The sequence below is a fragment of the Rhinolophus sinicus genome, chromosome 11, assembly GCF_057876585.1.
Source record: "Rhinolophus sinicus isolate RSI-liver-muscle chromosome 11, RSI-T2T, whole genome shotgun sequence".
Taxonomy (NCBI): Eukaryota; Metazoa; Chordata; class Mammalia; order Chiroptera; family Rhinolophidae; genus Rhinolophus; species Rhinolophus sinicus.
Window position 1 is genome coordinate 21,708,564 of NC_142511.1, and position 23,137 is coordinate 21,731,700.

Sequence of the window (23,137 nt, forward strand, 5' to 3'; positions counted from 1 at the left end):
AGTATTTGGTTGTTTTTGACAGGTCCTTGACTCACTGGCATTCATTTGCATTCTGAACTATAATTCTGTTTCTTCCGGTGTCGTTTAGTAGCCCCAATTTAATAACTTCCGATCTCAGTAAGTGCAAGGTTACATTCCAATGTACTGGGTTCAGGAACTCTTTCCCCGCCCTCTTCCCTTGAGCATATATGCTGCCAACGCGCGGAGGGCACCTCACTCTACAGGTAGCAAGACCTTTTGTACTTTAGGAATACTGATAAATCTTCATCCTGTGGCTTCTGAAAAGTGGGGGCGAAAATTAGTTGTCACTTTAAGAGAGTTCGCGCTTCTTAAAGTGCTAAAACTGAGGCTGCACCAAAGTCTCGCGAAAACTTTAGCCACCGAGGACATCTCGCGATGTTTGGCCCGGCAAAAGGTGGCCATTTTGGAGTCCCCGCGGCGGCCGGTTGCCCCGGCGGCGTCTGCCATCCTGCTGCCGGGACCAAAGCTGGCCCCGCGGGTGCCTGGCCTGTGGGCGGCCGGACCGACACGATGTGGCGGCTCCGCTGCAAGGCCAAGGATGGCACCCACGTTCTGCAGGAGTTGTCCAGCAGGACCCGGGTGCGGGAACTCCAGGGCCAAATTGCCGCTATCACCGGGATCGCCCCCGGCTGTCAGCGAATCCTCGTCGGGTACCCGCCCGAGTGCCTGGATCTCAGCAACGGGGATACCATCCTGGAGGATTTGCCCATCCAATCAGGTAAGGGAATCGCGGCCGGGGCCAGGCAGAGCCCTGGGAGGAGGGCGAGGGCGGAGGGGGAACAGAAGCAAGGCCAGGTGGCTGTGGGTCAGCGGGTGCTTCGGGGACAAGCAGGATCGATGAAAGCGCAGAGGACTCGGACGCAGGCCGAGACGAGTGTCTGGCAACGCCTTGACTTTGGAGACGGTTGAAAGAGACAGGGAGGTCCTGGCTTATGTGAAAAGCCCCAAAGCTTTGGAGTCCCCGCTTCCTCACTCTGCTTTCTGCTCTACCTTGAATACGTCTCGTTGCTTTGCTGCCCCTCGGCGTCCACAAAAGTATAAAAGAGTAGGACGTATTTTCTCTGTCCCGATGGTTCATTCTCCTTGTGTCACTGAAAGAAGGTGGCAGATCTGTAGAATGCAGATCTTTATTGCTTTCCTGATTTCTGCAATCACCTTCATATTTAGGTATTCTAACTTGGACAGGTATTCTCAGTTTCGAGTTTGCATTTACATATCCACCAAAGGCCCTTTCAAGTTCTAAACAGCAGTTCTGTCCAATATTAAAACTTGAACAGCAGTATTGTAAAAGCGTTGCCGCTGTTATTTATTATCAAGGATCCTGTAAACACTAAACAGGCCAAGTAAGTTTCAGGAGGAGCGCCCCCTAGTGGCCGAGTCTATGGTAAACACTTTTTGGAAGATTTGTGCTTTTTAAATGCGGAGAGCAAGCGTAAGGAAATTAGGTTGTTGAAATATATCTTTTTAAGTAAGTATAAAGGTGTATATAACCCAGGGCACTTCACAAAATTGAGGTGCAACCTATAGTGTGTTAGCTCTTTGTTCTGTCTTGAATTTATGAAGATTCAGCGGACAAAAAGTGTTAGTGGTCACGAGTTTGCAAAGCTGCATTCTCCCCTATGCTTATACTTTAACTCCTTCTGCTTGCAATTTACAGACTTGGCTGGTGAACACCAGTTTCATCTATAATTTCTCTGCAGTTTTGGATTTGTTTTATTTTTAACAGGCGACATGCTGATCGTTGAAGAAGACCAAACCAGGCCCCAAACTTCACCTGCATTTACAAAATATGGTGCTCCTAGTTACGTCAGGGAAACTTTGCCTGTGCTTACCCGAAGGACGGTCCCAGCAGACAACTCTTGCCTCTTTACCAGTGTGTACTATGTTGTGGAAGGAGGAGTCTTGAATCCAGCTTGTGCCCCTGAGATGAGACGCCTCATCGCGCAAATTGTAGCAAGTGATCCAGACTTCTATAGCGAGGCAATACTGGGGAAAACAAATCAGGAGTACTGTGAATGGATCAAAAGGGATGATACTTGGGGAGGAGCCATTGAGATATCAATTTTGTCTAAATTTTATCAATGTGAAATATGCGTAGTGGATACACAGACAGTGAGAATTGATCGTTTTGGGGAAGATGCAGGCTATACCAAAAGGGTCCTGCTTATTTATGATGGCATCCACTATGATCCACTTCAGCGTAACTTTCCTGACCCAGACACCCCCCCTCTGACCATCTTCTCCTCCAATGATGATATTGTTCTTGTACAAGCACTGGAATTAGCAGATGAAGCTAAAAGAAAGAGACAGTTTACTGATGTGAACCGCTTCACGCTGAGATGCATGGTATGTCAGAAGGGATTGACTGGACAAGCAGAAGCAAGGGACCATGCCAAGGAGACAGGCCATACCAACTTTGGGGAAGTGTGAGCTATGCATAAGGAGGATTGAAGCCTACTACCTCACAGACCCAGAAGGTTCTGCGTTTTCAAATAAGCTATTTGTAACCCTAAAGAACAAAGGACACAATGCTTGAACCATTCTATTAACTTAAAACCACTAAGACACTGAAATTCCTTGTTAAGATTAAAATTAGTGTGCAAGTTTACAGATGTGTGTCCACAGTGGTGATCCATGCCTTCTTTCTGCTGTGGTGACAGAATAGGTGGCCCTCGACACTAACCTGAAGATTGAGTTTTAGTATTACAAACTAGCATCCAGCAGCATTAACTTGTAGAAGAAAACAGCTTCATATTGTGGATAATGCTGAAGGCCTCATGTGAGGCCAATGGACATAAACCGCAGTGTCTCCAGTAACTGAGTCCTTTTAAAAACTGAGTGAATTAATAGTTTCTAAATTATGGATTGTTTCCTCAAATGAAGATACTCAGAATTGTCAAACTGATTTTATGTTGCAATTTAGTAGACTTGATAAATGTGTACTTAACCAGTTATAAGTACACCACAAGCAATTTTTACAGGGATGAGTCTGTTCTTTGAGAACATTACCTAAAAAACAGGAACTAATAGTGCCCAATTTAAGATTTCTAGTGTATAAAAGCAGAATGTATGAGGGAAAAGGTGCCTGAGCAGCTTACTGAAGCTTCGAAAGACCGTTGGCGTCATGTTTTAATACAACTTATTTATCGATGTTTGTCATATTGGATGAAATTTTTAAATTAAGCGGGTTATGTTTTTTTAATTGAAATTTGCTTGATTTTTGTTTTTCTTTACACAGATTTGGAAGGATTTAATTTCCTCCGCTTTTTGTTAAGAGCGCGTGTTCCAACTACTGAAAAAAAAAATCTTCATTGCTTCTCGGCCTTTTAGCTAAGAGCAAGTGTAAAAAATCTTCATCTAAAGTGATGGATGATGCTATGCTTTGGTTTGGTTTTATGAGATCTTTTGTTTACCTAAACAGGATTTGTTTTCATCTTAGCCTTATCCCACCAATAACACTCTTTTGAATAATTTCATGTTTCTGCAAATTAGCACTTTGCTTATCCACAATCTTTTACTTGGACTTTAAAGAATTTTAAAGTAATTGGGATAATATTGAATGAGTTTGTTTCACTTCCAAAATAAGAGTTTTGTAATCCTTGCCTTATCTGAATTGCTTCTTCTTAATGTTTGGTGTGTATCCATTTGCTTGGTGGGCTAACCCTTAAGGGACATCCTCTAAAACAGCTTTACTATGAGATCTTCCAGATAAAAGTTTTCTACCTCTTTTCTTAATTCTTCTGATGATCAGGGATGCTAAATTATAATTTGTTATGTATTATCTCACATAATATGAAAAGGCTTAATGTTGTGAGGTTTTGTTATATTGGTCTTATTTTTTAAGTAAATATCTCAGAAACTAATGGCATGCTTTAAAGCACTTGAACCTCTTTCACCATGTCTTGACAAATGTTACAGAATGATTGAGATTGCTTTTAGCACTTTCACTTGGTGGAAGTGGCCATATAAAATTAAGGAACATGTAAACAATTTAGGAAAAAAGGAACTTTAAGGAACAATTCACAAAGTATGCTTGAAATCATTAGATGACAGTTTTTGAATGCCTTTTGTGTGAATAGCTGCTTTAGAAATAAGTTATGGTCAGTATAACTTAAAAGTGTTTAATTTTCTATTTTACTGAGCCTTAAAAATAGCACTTGTGAGTTTGTGGTACTTAATGTTTGGCAATCATAATATATACAAATGAGTGTGATTGAACATTTCTTGGTACCTGTCCTTTTAATTTCCCCCAGGAAATATCAAATTTAAAATTATAAGCTAAGAGTATACCACTGGGTAACATCAGTCAAATTGTTTACCTTCCTTTCTTAGGTATTCAGAAGCCAAACTTGACGTTTGCTAACTGGAATTTTAGAGATGTTTATTCATGCAACAAATATTTATTGAGTAACTTATAATGTACCAGGCATCTATTGATGTTTCCCAACATAAATTTCTGTCACTTTAAAATTGAGTGTCTACATTGGATGACTTTACCAAATGGAAAGAAATAGAACCTAATATTTTATGAAATTAAATCCCTCCATTTTAAGTGTTTTTGTTTATAGATTTAAGCTTGTACTTTTATAGCAAGTGTCAAGTGTTTATTCAGGGGATCTTATTTTATTCTAGTTTTCCTGTTTTCCACGTTGTCGATTCACCAGTTGGAAACTGATAGTTAAATCGCTCTCAATAATGGCTTTTTAAATTAATCAGCTTCTGAATTCAGCACCAGGACTTCAAAGGAATGCTCTGATCATGGAAAATTCAAAATTGCAGGTCGTTTGATTAATTATTGAGGATTAAAAAGCTAAACCTGTGTTCATTCTAAACTTGTTTATGAGCCTCACATAATTTAAAGATTTTTTTAACTGCACTTTTTAAACTCCTGAAATTAATTTTCTAATGTGTAAATTCTAATCTTGAAAATTTTGAAAACCTATGGGTTTAGTACTTGGAGTGGGATTAAAAGAAACTTCGTTTCTTAAATTTGCGCTTGAGCAAAATGAAACCCTTCTTCCTAGTTAGTGGTTTTGACTGCCATTCAAGAATAGTTTTTAAATTAGAATTAAAATAGTTTACATTAGTGGCAGAATGAATGAAGATTGTGCCTCCCCACCCCCACTCCTCCATTCCATAATTCTTCTTTCCTGTACTCTCCTTTGGATTTAAAAATTAGGTGTAGGGCTATGAAGATGCACTTTTTAGATAGAGTGATTTCAGAAATTAAAATTATATCCCTGGGAATTTGTGACATGATAGCCATATGAAGACACCAGTGACATACATTTTCTGTTAATGGTTCAGGGTTGATTTTTTCATTGTTTCCCATGAATGACAAATGGACACAGTCAAGTGGTACCCTTGAAAGTTAGCAGCTGGTCAGTTTGACCCTTTTGGCAAAAACTAATGTAGTCGTGCCACTTGATTATTCCATGAAGTTCAAGTCCCTGCCAAATCGTAATCAGGAATGAATTACATTGTCTATCTATACACACCCCTAAGTGCCCAGGCTGAACTTGCTTATCTTCATGTTCTTTCTATCCTATGTAGCCTTTAAAGCATGCGTATTGCACGTTGCCCTAGCTAAACATAGTTTTCTATGTCTTTTTTGAAAAAAAACTAGAATGGGGAGTATGCAAGATTAGCAGCAGAGTGATTTTTTTTCTTTACAAATCAGGTGGCCTTCCTAAACTTTCATATACTAAGATTTATGTTCTTTCATGTGTTGAGATGCACATTTGTTATTATTTGCAGCACTTTTAAAAAAACATGAAATAAAAGTTTACATGTTAGCCCTTTCCGGGGATCTCATTAAAAACATTAAAATAGAATTCTTGAACTGCTAACAGTCAGCTCTTCATAACAATTAGCATCAGTGTACAGTGTGTCCAGTAGTTCAACATTCTGGTGTTTTGATAATAGTAGCACTTAATTTCAATAACTTAGGAGTAGGCTCTGGGCCCGTGGCCTTCAAAATGTTACCTATTTCTATTATGCAATTATTCTTTATCATTCATTGGACAGTGCAGTTTTCAAATTTGTCCTTGTAGCACAAAAGTGACTGTAACAACTTTGAAAAGATTAGACTCTTAAAACTTCATTTGTTTCTAAGCAAACTTATTTTAAGGGAACTGGTTTTTGAGTCAGAGGCCTTAAAAGTGTCATACATAAGCAACATCAATTTCAAGAGTAAAGTGAAACACTTGATTTTACTAAGCCAGTTATTAAAGGTGTTTTCTTACTAAGAGTTATAATATTTCAGCACATTTCATCCAACTTAGAACATAAAACCTCTCTGTTTGTGAGAAAGGATTTTGTTGTTTTTTCCTTCGCCAAAAATTAGGTATTTTGTTCACAGTGCTTGGAATGTTTGACTGAAGAAATTGTTACATTGGTATTGAATTATGGGTGCTGATGAGGTCTTGGTTCACAGGAACTTAAAGGAGATCAATAACCTCCCATACTATTTTAGAATGAAGGGAGAAAGGGGCAGCAAGATAAAGTACCTGAAAGAGAAGAGATTCTCAAACGGATGCAATGCTAGTCAGGAATTATGCTTTTGGAAAGTTTTTCAAGCGATGCTTTTGTCTCACCTTCATCCTTCTCCCCCGTTTCTTGGCATAGAATGTAGCAGGGTTATAACTGAAAAGTGAGTCATTAAAGTACAAAACCATGAATATAAGCATTTTGGTATGATGCCTTTTTATACTTGTTTTTAAAGTGCAAACATACTAGAAGTTTAGAGATAGTGAAGATAGGGTTTGGTTAAGTTGTAGGGTTGAAAAAAATTTAACCTAAGAAAAGAAAGCTTTAGAGTTTCTACTAAGATTACATAAGCCTGACTTTATAACTGATAGAGGCTATGTCGTTATTTGTAGCCCGTAAGTTACTTAAAAGGACCCAATTCTTGTCAGTTTTCCAGTTCACCTTGGTGCCATTCAGGACTCAAGTTGTTTACAGGAAATATAATTTCCTTAGCAAAAAGGAATTTTTCCTTTATAAAAGTGTTGACTTCAGCTTAAAATAGAAAACAAACGTATAGCTTGTCAATGGTACAGAGAATGACAGAAGTCCTGTGTTTCTTGTGTTAATGCAGTAGGTGAGGAATTCCTGAAGCAAAAAGAAACCCACAGGACCGTCAAATTTAGAGCTTTAGTCCATGAATTGAAAAAGTACGAGGGCAAAACAAAACACTCTTCTGTTTTTCTTAGAATAAGAAAATGTTTTTGCTTCAGATGGACAGTGTTTCCTTGTTTTAAAAATGTTCTTTTGTCTATTTGCCAGCATTTTTTCCCACAGTTAATGTCCTGCTGCTACCTGGGAGATGTCCAGTTTCGTTTTGTACAACTCTTATACGATATTGCCATTGTCATTAAGATGCACTGATTTTATTTATGAGGTGTATGATGTTAAATATCCAAATGCTGTGTGACATGACTTGTTTTAAAAGAATAAATGAAGTGAAAATATTGTTGTCTGAGCATATTTTGGGGTGAGGGCAGAGGACCAGCTGCTACACTCAAGTTACATGTTATCAAAAGCTAATAGGCCACTGCTTTGACTTGTGTACCAAAATCTGCCCAATCTCACTCTGGAAGTGGAGTCTTAATGACTGACAGGAGAAACTACAATGTTTCTTCTTTTTAACGCCAGAGGGCGTTTGAAAATTTCCTTCCTTGACTCCAAATTTTCTGGTATGCAGTCAGCTCCTGAAAGTTGTAATTCAATGTCTGTCGCTGACAAATTGTCAAACTGGGAAGGTTGAATGTTCACTTTAGTTTATAATAGAGCTGTGTGAACTTAGATCTGTTTGGAAACTGCAACGTCTGTCTGGGAGAATTTAATCTTTGAGAATGTCAACATGTAAACGTTTATTTGAAAACACTGAAATTGCTAGAACGGGCCAGGCTCTAACAAAATTGATCTACATATCCGTCCCTTCTCATTGAAAGTTAAAATGAAGGCAGTGGAACCATAATGTATTAATCAATTTGTATACCAGGACAGAATATACCTTTGGGGTCAGCATAAATCCAGCCTAAGTTAAGACAAACTTCGTATTAAAAGGTTTGTGAGAAGCCTCATGGTCTGTGTGGTGGTAGCTGGTTGAACAATTAACTGTACCCAAAGTGTATTCATCACATAACCTGGGAACTTGACAGAAATGCAAATTCTCAGAAATAAATGAGGCCAACAATGTATTTTAACAAGCCCTCCAGGTGATTTTGATGCATGATAAAATTTAAGAGCTATAACTATAACCTCAGTTGTTTAAATTAATCTACCAACTTGGAGAGACCTCTGATGGCCTCATGCAATCCATTTTCATCCAATAAAGACAGTTATTAAATTTATAGATAACCCTAAGATTGAATACTGATAAATGAAGTCCTATTCTTAAATTCTAAAAGAATCCATTATGTGACTCCAGCATGGGGAAAACCTAGCTTTATAGTAGATTTGATAAAGAAACAACAATCATACATACTATAATTCTGATCCCAGCAGGGTGATAGAACTTGGGCTGCAGAAATGATTGCATTTTAACAGTTAACAGAGCTACAAAAAAGGAAGCAATAGTGTTAATGTACTCCGCTTTAATCATATTGCATTGGGGTTTGGATAAGATTTTTACATGTAAAACATGAAAAACTAAAGTTTGACAACTGTTATGTGGTAGCTGAAGGGACTGGAGATATTTACCTGAAGAAAAGAAAATGGATTTCAGATAGATGTGATAGCTAACTTCAAATTTTGGGAAGCATGTCAAAGATGAATTAGATTTATTCTCTGAGGCTCTAGAGGAAAGAACTCAGATTAATAAGGGGTGAATATTGCAAAGTAGAATTTACCTTAGAAAACCTAATACAAATAGAAAGGGGTGCTTTAATATACATCTTGACCATTGGAAACTATGCTGCAATGAACATATGGATGCACACGTCCTCTCAAAGTAGCGTTTTGGGTTTCTTCAGATACATATCCAGAACTGGGATTACTAGGTCCCTCTTTGTCTCTTGGTATAGCCTTTGTTTTAAAGTCTATTTTGTCTGGTGTAAGTATTGCTACCCCAGCTCTTTTTTCCCCCCATTTTCATGAAATATCTTTTTCCATCCCTTTACTTTCAGTCTGTGTATCTTTTGATCTGAAGTGAATCTCTTGTAGGCAGCATATGTACAGGTCTTGCTTACTTTCTTATTCATTCAGCCCTGCCCCCCCCATCTTTTGATTGGCGCATTTAACTTACTTGCATTGAAAGTAATTGTTGATAGATATAGTTATTGCCATTTTATTCATATTTTTATTTCATTTATTTATTTGTTTATTTATTTATTTTGTCTTAAAGAAATCCCTCTAACATTCATTATAATACTTGTTTCATGGTGATGAACTTCTTTAGCTTTTTCTTGTCTGGGAAGCTCTTTATCTGTTCTTCAATTCTAAATGATAGCTTTGTTGGTTAGAGTTATCTTGGTTGTAGGTCCTTGCTTTTCATCACTTTGAATATCCTGTTAATCCCTTAAGGCCTGCATGAATCATTTTTTAGAGTCCATTATGTGGGATATTTCACAAAATCATCCATCCTAATTATGGACAGAACTTTATGTCTATTAAAATTCTAAGCTTCCTTTTACTATGACTTAACTACTTTGCATTGGTATTAATAATTCTCTCTCTTGAATTTTATTGGATTGACTTACATCTCCCAGAGCTCAAATATTAGGGAGTAAACTAATCAAATCAAGTTTTTAAACCTACAAAAGTATGGAACAGACTTCGAGTTACGTTGCCCTTCTGCCAAAGTGACATTTCTCATTAGATCCATCCTTTCACATCCAGCCTTATTTTTCTTAGTCTTACTCTCTAACAATGAAGACTTAGAAAATTATTTTGGATTTGACTAGAAGCAGCTAAAGTCATAATTTATCTCAGATAAATTGTTAATTAGTTTTCTTTAATAATAAACCTTTCCTGAGCTGCTTCTTGTAACGTGTGGTATCAAATACCTCAGGATTACAAGGACAGTCATTCACTCAGTGTGCGTTCTGGAATGTTAATGTTGTTTCAGGAACTGCCTTGGGTGCTGGGGAAGGACACAGATTATCCTATAAAAGAACAGAAATACAGGTGCTATGAATTCATGAGAATAATGGGATAGGAGAGGCTAATTAACAGCGGTGAATCTGGGGAAGCCTTTTTGAGAAAGTGACATTTAAACTGAAACCTGAAGCATACATAGGAGTTAATCAGTTGAAGAGTAAAAAGAGCATTCCAAGAGGCGGGTATAGCATTTGAAAACACTATGTTGCAAGAGAAAGTGAAATATTTTCCACGCCAGTCTGGCCTTAGTGTGGCAAACAGGGAAAGAGGGAGTGGGATGGAGTTTTAGAAGCAAGCAAGGATCCAGATTTGCAACATCTATAAGCTATATTAAGCACTTACTCTAATTCACATTTACTACATTTTATTTCCTTGTTTATTTTATATATGTGTCCCCAGGTAGTTTGTCCATGAGGGCAGGGACCATTTCTCTTTTATTACCATTTTATTCCTAGCACCTATCAAAGCACAGGACATATAGTAGACATTCAATATATATTTATTTAAATGAATGAACATATAAATGAGTGAAATCAATGTGTAATTTAGGAATAAAATTATCCTAAGATCATTGGGAAGATAGTAAAGCGTTTTAACTGCTCTGTGGGGAATGAATTGAAGGGACAGGAGTGGAAGTGGAGGACCGGTTAGGAGGAGACGATGGCAGTAACCTGTAAGGGATGACGATAGTAATTATAATAGCACTGCTTGATTGCTTTACAATGTACTGAGCATTTTTCATGTAGTAGCTCATGTAATCTTCACAATAACTCTGTGAGACAGATACCATTATGATCATCTCTCTTTTGTAGATATGGTTACTGAGGATTAGAGAGGTTTGGTAACTTCCTCAAGGAGGAAGAGTTAATAAATGGTTGATGGCTTGGACGAGGTAAATGTCAAGAGAACAGGATGAATTTAAGATCTATTTTGGAGACAGGATCTCCAGGACTTAGTGACATGGAGAATAATAGAGAGGGAACCATCTAGAATGTCTCTCAGGGTTTTTACTCAAGCTGAAAGTGAGTTTTATTGACCCATGGTAGATAGAGGGGGAGAATATTTGGAAGGAATAGAGAAAATAAGGATTTGGACCTATTAAGTGTGAGATGTTCGTGAATCGTCTGAAAGGAGAAGTCATGCAGGCATCTCCAGGTCTAAAGTTTAAAATGTCTAAAGATCTAAACTTTGGACTTGTCAACCTGTAAATAGTTAAAAGTTATGTGAATGGAAGAGATCAACTAGCGGGAGTGTATAATGAGAGGAAGGCTCAGCATCAACCCCCCAGGACTCCCAATGTTCAAAGTCAGGTGAAGGGAAAAGAGGCAGCATTTAGAGTCAGTTAAAGAAAGAAGAACCACCAGAGATAACTGACAGTTCAGAAGAGATCAGAGATGCATAAAAATGTCATGTCATAAAATCCAAGAGCAAATAGTTGTTTCAGAAACAGAATGTGGCCAGCTATGTTGGATGTTATGAAAAGATCAAATTTGACAAGGATTTTAAGAGTCCATAGAATTTGGCTACCTGGAGCTCATGGATGAATTTAACAGAAGCTATTTCAGGGCAGTAGTGGAAAAAAAGCCAGATGGATGTGGGTTGGAGTAAATAGGGTTAAAGATAGCAGGTTGAAAATATTCATTGATCTCCACTTTCCCAAAACTACAATAAAATGATAGTAATAGGGTTTTAAAATGCATGAACTCTAAAGGAAAAAGAGATGGTGAGGTAAATAATAGCAACAAAATTTGGGAAGCTAGCCAGCAGTTGGGTGAATAGTAACTGACCTAGAGGATTTGAAAAAGTGGAATCCTAAGCAAGCAACCCTATTTTTTCCCTGGAGTCTTCCCAAAATTCAAGAATTGGTGTATTAGTACCTCTGGAAACGGGAGGAAAAATCAGGAGGAAGGGTAGAGAATCTGGTTAAGAAACAGATTCTCCGATCTCCTCCCCCTGTCTGAGTAACTAAGAGCTTACTACTTTGCCTCCCAGGAGAGGGCAAAACAGAGGCTCTCTGTACTAAAACTAAGGGAATGAAGTGTTCTGTTTTTTTTAAAATATGCCATGTTTCCCTGAAAATAAGACCTAGCTGGACAACCAGCTCTAATACATCTTTTGGAGCAAAAATTAATATAAGACCGGGTATTGTATTACATTACATTACACTATATTACATTACATTACATTATGTTATATTAAAGACCCAGTCTTATTTCACTTATTTCACTCATAGTGAAATAAGACTGGGTCTTATATTAATTTTTGCTCCAAAGGACGCATTAGAGCTGATTGTCCGGTTAGGTCTTATTTTCAGGGAAACACGGTATCAAATGTTGAGACCAACAATTTTTTCACACTAGTCTCCAAGAATGCTAGAGTACTCTTCTCTGAGGATTCCAATCGGGCCAACAAAAAAGACTAAAGATATTGACATCAAAGATTTTCCTACCAAATGGCCCAACGAGATCACTCTACAGTGAAATCCAGTCAACCAGCACCATCCATGCCACAAAACTTAATCAGTTTTTTTGTTGCCAAATTCTTAAATTTGAGTGGATAGCCAAGGATCATCAGAATCATCTGAAGATATTCTTTAAGAAGAAACACAAAAGCCAAAACAAACAGTAAAGGTAACTTGGAGAAAACAAGCCATGGGGGTAGAAAACACTGATACTATGTTTATATATATACAGCATTTTTAAAATAATAAGAGAAGATTTTGTATCTATGAAACTAGGGAAGAATGTGATAAAAATTCAGAGAACAAACAATAATTCTCGGAAATTAAAACTACAATAGCAGAAAGAAAATTCAACAGAAAATTCTTGATAAATTTTGAGAACTCTCCCAGTAGCAAAGCAAAGAAAGAGCCAGAGGTCCAGGAGGTCCAACATCCAAATAATAGAAATTCCAAAAATAAAGAACAGAGAAAATTAAGGGTAGGAATTCATCAAAGAAATAATTCAAAATTTCCCAGAACTGAATGTCATGAGTTTCTAGAATGAAAGGAATTACTGAGTACTCAGCATAGTCTATAGATCCACTCCAAAACACATCCTCATGAAAATTTCAGAATACAGAAAACAAAGATAAAACCCTAAATTTAGAATCATAAATGCTTTGGGCTTTTCCACAATAACACTGAAAGCCAAAAGATATTAACCTAAAATTCTATACTCAGCCGAACTATCAATCGAATGTGTGGATAGAATAAACATATTTTCAGACATATAAGATCTCAGAAACTACTGGAGAATGTATTTACCAAAATAAGAAAGCTAACTCAGGAAAGAGGAAGATACGAGATCCAGGGGATCCAACAAAAGAAAGAGTTGAAAGGATTTTTCCCAGTAGAATGATGAAGACCAATGTCAAAATGCCGGCTATGGAACAGGCTAGAGAACAACCTATCCAAATGGAAACCGATCAAAATACTCTGGAAAATGTTTCTTCAGAATGAAATTGATAGAATACTATTGTATTTGAGATATTGAGAGGAGATTTACATAATGGATGAGGGTGGACGGGCAAAAAAAAAAAGGATATGTAGAAAAGGAACAGTAAACACAGTATATCTCAGAGCTCAACTTCTCAACAGCATTTTTTAAGTGGAGAAGTAGGGAATCAAATCAGGCAGTTTGACTCCAGAGACACTACACTCTGGCATATCTGAATGCTGATGGAATTATTTCAGTAGAAATGTCAAATGTTGTAAGAGAGAGTATTGCACGGATAGAGTTCATGAGATGAGATCCAGAGCACACATGGATGATGGAGTTCTATAGGAAGAACTTTTCCTGTGTTGTACTAAATGAGAGGGAAATGGTTGCAAAGGAAGGTAAGTTTATAAATTTGGTGATGGGAAGATGGGGTTCCTGCCTCTTGGCTGCTGTTTTCTTACTGAATTGTTCTAATGTTGTGGCAAAGTCATTATCTGAAAATGAAGGGAGTAGAAAGTTTGAGAGAGAAGAAGAAAGAGTGGTCTTGGCAAATGGGAAATCCAGCTTCCTAGAGAAATGTGGTAATTGCCGGGCAGTATAGAGAACCCATTGGCGGTTGTTATTCATGCATTTATAGTGGTGCCAATCTGCGTTTTGTGTGATCAGCAAGAAATATTAGTGGTTTGAGAGAATCCAATGATAACAAATCCAAAGCAAGAGCAGGAAACGCTGACATGTGGAACAGAAGGTTAAAGTTGACATTTCTAGGAACCTGGACACTAGCAGGTAGGAGAGAAATGGTGACAGTCTAGTCAATCTCATGCTTATAACGGTTGCCATATTATAAGTGTATATTTCATGGCCCTTCTACTGCTAACAATGAATAAAATAAATATTAATAAATTGTAGTATATTTAATACAAATTCTATAAAGAAGGTTCCATGAAATAATAAGTTTGAGAAACAAAATAAATTCTTAAATTTGCAATTTCAAAAATGATTCTGTATAGAGCTGTTAGTAGGTTGGTAGAAGATCCAAATATTGCCCAGTAATGTTCCCTGGAATTTTCCAGTATTGAATATTTGCTATAAGTACAGTTATTTGTAAATACTTTTAAACCTAATAGTTCTTATTTAATACATAATTTTGGATATCCATAATAATAAGTAAAGAACACAAATAATGCTAGAAGCATTTTAAGAAAAGAAAAAGGAAATCAGTCAGCCCATTGCCAGATATATTTATTTTATTTTTATTTTTTTATGTTTATTTTTATTGTTTAAAGATTTTATTGGGGAACAGTGTTTCTCCAGGGCCCATCAGTTCCAAGTCGTCGTTGTCCTTCAATCTAGTTGTGGAGGGTGCAGCTCAGCTCCCAGTCCAGTCGCCGTTTTCAATCTTAGTTGCAGGGGCCACAGCCAACCATCCCATGCAGGAATTGAGCCTCCAACCTTGTTGTTAAGAGCTCGCGCTGCAAACAGCTAAGCCATCCAGCTGCCCCACTGGCAGCTCAGCGGCAGCTTGTTGTTTTCAATCTGTTATGGAGGGTGCAGCTCACTGGCCAATGTGGGAATCGAACCGGCAAACCTGTTGTCAATAGCTCGCTCTCTAACCAACTGAGCCATCCAGCCACCCCCAGTGTTTTAACTCATTGTGATATAAAGTATCATCAGCTGGGGGTCTACATAGTATCTCAGGCTCGTAGGTATATTCATGTCATCAAAAAGCCAAAAACTTCTGAAAACAATCCTAGTGAGTTAATGCCTATTATGTCTAAGAGCAAAACACTGTTTAATAGCATGTCAAAAGAAAAGTTTTAGGGAAAAAAATTGTAGCAGTAGATGGATTATCCACTAACATGATGTAAAAAATGAATTTTAGGGCGATTTTCTTAAATAAAGGACTTCAGTTGCCTAAAAGTTCATCAGTCTTTTTATTAATATATAACTGCTATAATAGAAGAGTTATCAAAAATTTGATGCCCTTCACGAATTCAAATTTACAGAGAGATAAAGAGGACACTTGCATCCTAGTGGGTTAAATCTAGATATATGTACAAGGTATGATCAAAATATATGGTGAATGTTTAAATTTTTTTAAAAAATTTATTACAGTAAAAGACACATTGCCATCAATCTCCCTCAAAGTACTCTCCCTCACTTCAACACACTATCCCATCGTTCTTGCCAATTTCTGAAGCAGTTCTGGAAGTCCTCTTTCATGAGTGTCTTTAGTTGTGCTGTCGTGGCTGCCTCATGTCCTAAATTGATTCAAAACGTTCAACTTTCATGGTCATTTTGACTTCAGGGAAGTGCCAGAAGTCACATGGTACCAGGTATGGTGAAAAAGGTGGATGAGGACACATGGTAGTTTTTATTTGACAGAAACTGCTGTACCAGAAGCGATGTGTTACATGGAGCCTTTCCGTTGTGATCACAAAATATGGTTCTCACGCGTGACTGCTAGGCTCACAGTCCATGTTGTTGTCTCTTCCTGCAAGTCAGGACTAACCCCTGAGAGATTCTCAGACCTCTAGTATCTACCTGGAACTAACTGAGGCCTCCGCTGTAGCGATGGAATGAGTGAAGAACAGAGCACGCAAGATCTTAAATGCTTTTCAATATGCCCTTTACTCAAGCATCAATCATCAATACACCAAACAGTAAAGCACACAGAGCAATACAATAATTGGGTAAAATAGAGTAATGAACCAGTCCCAAAGTCAATAAGAGTCCTGGTGGAGCGAGGAAGGGTGGCTGGCCTGGGAGGTTGGTCTGGCAGAGATTTGGTCCAAGCAGAGAGGAGCAGAGTGGAGGGTTCTTGGAGAAGAGTGGCAGCGTGGTCACCTCTCAATGGAAACCAGCTCTCTGAGCTGCAAAAGTCCTCAGTTCTTATGCAGTTCTGAGTGCCTCCCTGATATCACCTTATCAGGGCAGCCAGCCGTCAATCCTGATGTCATCACATCTTCAGTAGCAGACCTTCAGGGTGTAGCTGGTTACACCAAATTACCAGGCAACCAGGCGGTGGCTCCCTGGGCATTGTCTGCTAAGTTCTTTGGGCATATCCAAAAATAGAGTTACTCTTGCTCATTCAATATGGAGTCACTCTTGCTCGCACAAAACTCATTCTAACAGCTTCCAGGGGCACTTACACAATGGTGAATGCTGATGCTGAGTGCCATCCAACAGAAAGGCAATATGGGAGTGGCATATCAAACCTTAGTAACAGTGAGTGACACATTTCAACTTGTTCAGAGCAGCCAGCCAGGTGTGAGCTACGGTTGAGAGAAGATGTTTTTTAAAGTGTGCTGTAAATCATGGACTATGAACAACACATTAATATGAAATGGGCAAATGGTTTCATCTTCCATCATGACAACGCTCCCTGTCATACATCGCTTCTGGTATGGCAATTTCTGTCAAATAAAAACATTACCATGTGTCCTCATCCACTGTATTCACTGGATCTGGCACCGTGTGACTTCTGGCTCTTCCCCAAAGTCAAAATGACCATGAAAGGTAAACGTTTTTGAATTGATTCAGGACATCGAGGCAGCCATGACAGCGCAACTAAAAACACTCACAAAAGAGGACTTTCACTACTGCTTCAGAAAGTGGCAAGAACAATGGGATAAATGTGTTTGAAGCAAGGGGGAGTATTTTGAAGGGGGTTAATGGCAATGTGTCTTTTACTGTAATAAATTTGTTCATTTAAACATTCACCGTATTGTCTGATCATACCTCATATATACATTGTGTTAAGAGATTATAATGAGCAGCACCTAACATCTTATTCCAAAAGAAGTTGGTGCTTGTGTGAACCTTGAAGGAAGAATAAAACTAAGCTAGGAGGACAGGGTGAGAATGAGTCCACGCACGGGGTACAGCGTGTGCAAAGGGCCAGAAGCATGGAAGCATGGCAGTGTCAAAAAATGAATGTGACTGTAGTAAAGAATATGGGTGAATATGTGATGAGACACATGTAGGACCAGCTCATGAAGGTCTTTTTATGTCATGTAGTGACTTAGAATTTCATCTTTAAAATACATCAGAAGTATTTTGTGAAGAATGATAACTCAGATGTACATTTATAAAATGGAAGATGTGATACAAGGACTTCTTATAGTCTCTTCAGTCGTTAACGGCCCATGATCCTACAAATAGTGAAGTCCTGAACCAGAGTAGGGAGGATGAAGAGCCAGAAAATGATACGAAAGCTATCTCACAAGAGATATGGGAGGACTGCTGTGAAGTCCTGAGGCTGGGTGAAAATAGGTATGGAGATGCAATTAGCTGACATGGGGACAGAGGAGAGAGGACAGGTTTAGGGCACAGGGCGAGATGAGTTCAATTTTGAACATGTTAAGATTGGGGGTTTCTTACAAAACTCTCTGATGTTAGTGGATGACCTCAGCCCTCAAACTTTCATTAGCACTGGGAGGAAAAGAACTGCTGAATTTTCCAAATTTCCAAAGTAACACTGCTCTCAAAAAAGAAAGAAAGAAAGAAAAAGCTGCTTCCAGGAAATACTTAGTGATTAAGCAATTTCAGAACTCCTTTAGCCAAATCCACTTAATTACACCCTTTACCTTTAGTTCCCATTTAATTATTTTAGGCTTAACACCAATATCACTTTGGTGAGAACTTGGTGATTTAGTTCTTGTCTTAACCTGGTTTGTCAGTTGCATAACTTATAGCCAAATTATAATCACCTTCATCTGCATCTCTCCCTAGCTGTTTTCTCTTTAAAACAAACTCTTGCTACTTGAGAAATAAAACCTTCCCTCTCCCTGATATCTTAGAAATATACTCAGAAATATACCCAGCTATGGCATCCTGCCCAATATCATGACCATAGTGGTCACCTGGTGTTTCTAAGGGGTGGTAATAATACATGTTCAAAGTAACTTCATTTTTCCTTTAGGGAGTAAAAGGATAAGAAACACACTGACAGGATGTGAATTATAATGTGAATGAGTAAGTATCATGAATGGGTAGAATGGAGGTCCAGAACTGTTTTGCAGAGAATTCAACATTATAAGGGGTCCAACGAGGAGAGACTGGCCAATGACTACCTGTGATATATTTTGGTTTTGAAGTTTTGTGCATATGTGTGTGCGTATCTGTGTGTGTGTGTGTGTGTGTGTGTGTGTGTGTGTGTGTGTGTGGAGGAGCAGTGCTCTCGGGTAGGGGAAGTGAGATGCTTCAGTGGGAAGTTGTACTGAGAAAAGGAATAGTGAACTATTGTCTGCCAATCAAGGAGATGATTGTACCACAACAGCATGCAAGGATGGAGGGGAGTGAGGACACAGATGAGTCAGGTGAGCTGGACTGTAATTAGGTTTCACAGAGTCAGGTCATCAAACAGGAATTCATATACAAAGAGCAATGACACACCTCCTCAAACGATGACCTAGCAACCAGGGAGCCTCAGTCTTTCAGGTATTTCTGACTCTGGAATCCCTCTCCTTCCCCTAGTCTAGGCCTCCTTTCCAATTCCCTTGGAACTTTGGAGACTTGGTATTTTTCCAAGTAAAATCAAAGAAAAGCAAGAAAGATTCCAAGGTAAAACACGGAGAATGAAAAACACCAAATTCATGATAGTGACTTAATTCAGCTGGGATGTATCTGTGTTTTGAGGAAGCAGGAGGGGAGGACGTGGTGAAGTTCCTAAGTAACTTTAACTATAATGTTAATATTCTATTTCTTTTGTTTTTAATTAGGTGTTGGGTACAGTGGTGTTTGTTAGGTCGGGGTATCTGGTATATTTCATAGTTTTCAAAAAGAGATGTCTGAAAGGAAAGAGAGGAATAGAAGGGTCATGTGTCTATGTCCCTACTTCTTTTGCCTGGAAAAAGATAGAGGTCCTTCCTAACTGTCCCAATTTTATTATAAACTAAAATATTGTGTCTGTTCACGAACAAGACTATGCCTATCATCATCTTTGTGGTTAATACTTGCTCATAAGTCAATTCATTTTTTTTAGCAAATGTTCAAATCACACATCTGTGAAGCTGGACCAACTTCAGTGACTCCATCGTGGGTGTACCTCTAGTTGCATCAAACTTCTGATTTGGAGATGCCCTTCCTGTTTTGTTAGTATTATGACATCATACACGTCTGAATGACACATCAGGAATGGAGATCGTCACCCTCATATGCTCAGTCAGCTCCGCTCTCTATGTGCTGCTGATAAGGGCATTGGGTTTTCCCAGGCTTCCTCAACCTTCCTTCCTCCTCGCTAGTCCTGCCCCACCTCTTGTCTACCTTGACCCCAGGATCATTGCACTTCTTATTTCTGTGACCCAACTGCAGTCACAGAAAGAGAAAAGATGAAAGCCATGTGTCATCTTGTTATAAAAGATATGAATAGCTCCAAGGCAGAAATGAGACAAGAAAGGAGGAACGTCCTAGTTAGACTTACACCTGCAAATTATCTCTGTAGTTCATGTTTCCTTCATAGGATTCTCTCCTAAATAGAAGCTGCCTGGCATGATATTGGCGCGTGGCAAGCTGGATGTCATAGTGCCTAAACTGAAATCTCTGTTCTGCCACCTTCTAGCTATGTGATGGGAAAGTTATTTAACCTCCCTGTAAATTTGGGTGTTAATGGTGCCTACCTTTTGAAGTTGAAATAAAGATTAAATGAAATGATAAATGAATAAATGTTGGCAATTATTATGTACATTGATTTTAATTTTTCTTCCTGCCCTTTGTGTGTCCTGCTCCTTTGCATAGCCTACATCCAGAAAATAGCAGCTTCTAGGCCAAAATCACATCTGATTAAAGAGGCTGGCCTCCATACCTGGAGGGAGGTTTCTTCCTGAAAGTATTGGATTCTTCCCTACTCTCTTCATGTTGTTTTAACTACAGGTGCCAAAAATCTGCCATAGGAGGAGACAGGAGTTGCTAAACCGGTTGGCAGCTTATTTTGTTTTTATTTATTAATATTTATCGCTACCTTCCATGAATAGCTAAAAGAGATCAGAGACTCAAATGACAGTGAGCATGTTCCCTCCTTTGAGGCTGTCCAGCCACTTTTTCACCAGGACCTCTCAGGGGAGAAAATGGTTTCATCTCCGACAGAAATAAATGAGGCCCAAAAGAAGGCAGCACTAGCAAACTGTGGGGTAAGGGTGTATTAGTTCCAGCATCCCCAGTTTTAGACATCTTCTTTAGCAGTCCTGGGTGGAATTGCTAGCTTTGCAAACTGCTAGGAAAAGGCTCGAGGATGAAACTGATTCTGAAAGACAATAAAAGCCATTAGCAAAACTGGCCATGGAGAAATTTTTTTTAACAATTATTTTTGTTGGGGAAGTTTGGAGAACAGTGTGTTTTTCCAGGACCCATCAGCTCCATATCAAGTCATTTTTTAATCTAGTTGTGGAGAGTGCAGCTCAGTGGCCCATGTGGGAATCAAACCGGGGACCTTGGTGTTATGAGCAATGCACTCTAACCACTGAGCCAATCAGCTGCCCCCCACAGAGAATTTTAGCTTGGAGAATTCAGGGGAATACTTAGCTCCAAGTGGAAGAAGGCTGCTCTAGATAGAAAAACAAGTTTCAAATAGACACATAGAAAAGCATACTACCCAGTGAACTGTGTATTTTTATATGAGGATTTAAAAATACCTTTTGCCTACTCCCTCTCTGCCAACTCTCCTCTTCCAATCTCAGCCCAAACCAGTCCCTCTTCCTTCCAGCCCTCCTTTTTTTTAAGGACTCTTTATTAGCTCTAAATGGGGGAAGGGATGGCAAGAGATGATTGGCTAAGTGACAGCAGCACTGCCCAGCCCATTCCCCTACCACGCCCTCCCTGGAAAAACAGCTGGAATGACAAGTAAGGATGGAAGGCTGTGATTGGCTGAAATCAGTGACAGGGTGGGGTGAGGCAGCACAGATGAAGCATTTACCTGTCCAGGTAAGTCAGGAAGAGGTCAAAAGAAGAAAGCAGCAGGAGGCAGGGGAAGCAGTCTCTGTCTCATCTCTGCCCTTTGAAATATAAGGGTATTGCTTTCTTCTCTTCAGCCCCCACCCAGTAAAGGTGAGTTAATTGCTAACCAACTATTGCTTTCTGTATCAAAGGGTATGTGAGGGGAACGGGGACTTTGTGGGAAGTCAGAGCCACAGGGTTGTGGGAAGCCCTGCACACTCCATCCTGGGGGCTTTCCTCTTTGTTCCTCAAATCTCAGAGTCCAGTCAGGGATCAGAGTAGGTTGGACTGAAGTGGTTTTGTGAAGACCAGAGCTGGAACGCATTATTTTTCCATCTGCCTATTTGGGTTGGATAAGTAAATTGTGCAGACAACAAGAAAAGAAAATAGGTTGGTTTTGGAAATTTCCACCTCTGAGCAATTAAAACGGAGTTGTGACTTTGGAAGAGAGTAGTTGAAGTCAAAATGGGGGATCGCCCAGGGGATAAGAGTGGTTTTTCATTGTATTTCTAACTGGAAATCCCCCATGGCTGTGTCAACTCAGTGTCTATCTTTATTTAAATAAAGGGTGCAGTGTGTATGTTCAATAATGGCAGTGTGATCATGGAGCTGTCTGTGCACAGGTGTGTAAGGTGTGAGCTCTGGAAGGGGATGTGAGGTTTGGTTACGTTGAGAAAACCCCAGCCCAGGCTCCCAGCTCATCTCTGGAAAACTCACGGATAATCTAGTTGCACAGTCCAGTGTATTTAGACTCAACTCAATTAATTTTCTGACTTTACCTGTTAATAACATAGAAACTGGAAAGCAAAGCTATTTGGCTGTGCTGGGGCCTCCCTCACGTTAGTATTTCACAGTAGCACGTTGACTCCGGTAGGCGTTCCAAGTTGGGCTCCGTCCAAAGCAGTGTGGCAGCGTCCGCAGAGAGGAGAAGCAGACCAGTGCAGTGGTTTTATTTTATTTTCCTTCAGGGGCCCCAGTTGGCAGTATGTGTGGCAGGTTTACCTGCACAAGGAAGCTGGATGTAAAGTCAAGTCAGAATAACGAGTCCGCTGTCTGTTTCCCTCCTTGGGGGTGTTAACACTCTGGTCCCTAACTTCGCCGCTTTTCCTCCTGCTGCAGGAAAGAGGGAAGTGGAAGACCCAGGGCCAGGCTCCCAGGGCCTGGTGCACGCAGCCTTGGGTGAATATATTGGGTTTCCCGTCCTGACAACGGGAGCTTTTAGGCTTTAGCTTATCCCACACCACAGAACCGGCCCACCAGACTCTGACTAAGGGCTGACACAGATGGTGAACTTGTCAGCAATAAAGACAATCTGCAGTGTCGAGCAAAGCTCTTTCGTGCAGAGGACAGATCTACCCACCCCTTCCCTCAAACCCGCTGGTGAAGAGGGAGATTATAACATGGCCTTAACACACACAGAAACTTTCCCATGTGCTTGTAGAGAGGGATACAAACACAATGCAACTTTTAGTCTTTCTGGTGTTTTTCTTAGGATATTCTCCAGCCTGAGGCACATTTCTGAGTAGTCAGCAAAAAGCAGAGACACCCGTCTAAGAGAAATAGGAAACCTCCTTGACTACTGGGGAGGGAGGATGAAGATGGGGGCTCATGGGAGGAGTCTATTTAAAAGGTACAGAGAA

The 23,137-nt window shown here is 39.3% G+C and overlaps 1 protein-coding gene across 1 annotated transcript in view; it reads left to right on the plus strand.

Moving 5' to 3' along the window:
* Positions 1 to 92: 92 nt before the first annotated feature.
* C11H1orf116 (chromosome 11 C1orf116 homolog) overlaps positions 93 to 23,137 on the plus strand; it is a 33,500-nt gene continuing 10,455 nt past the window's right edge. The window contains exon 1 of the mRNA XM_019752495.3: positions 93 to 739. Coding sequence (XP_019608054.3) covers positions 140 to 739 — 600 coding nt within the window. The 5' untranslated portion in view covers positions 93 to 139. The remainder of the gene's footprint in view (positions 740 to 23,137) is intronic.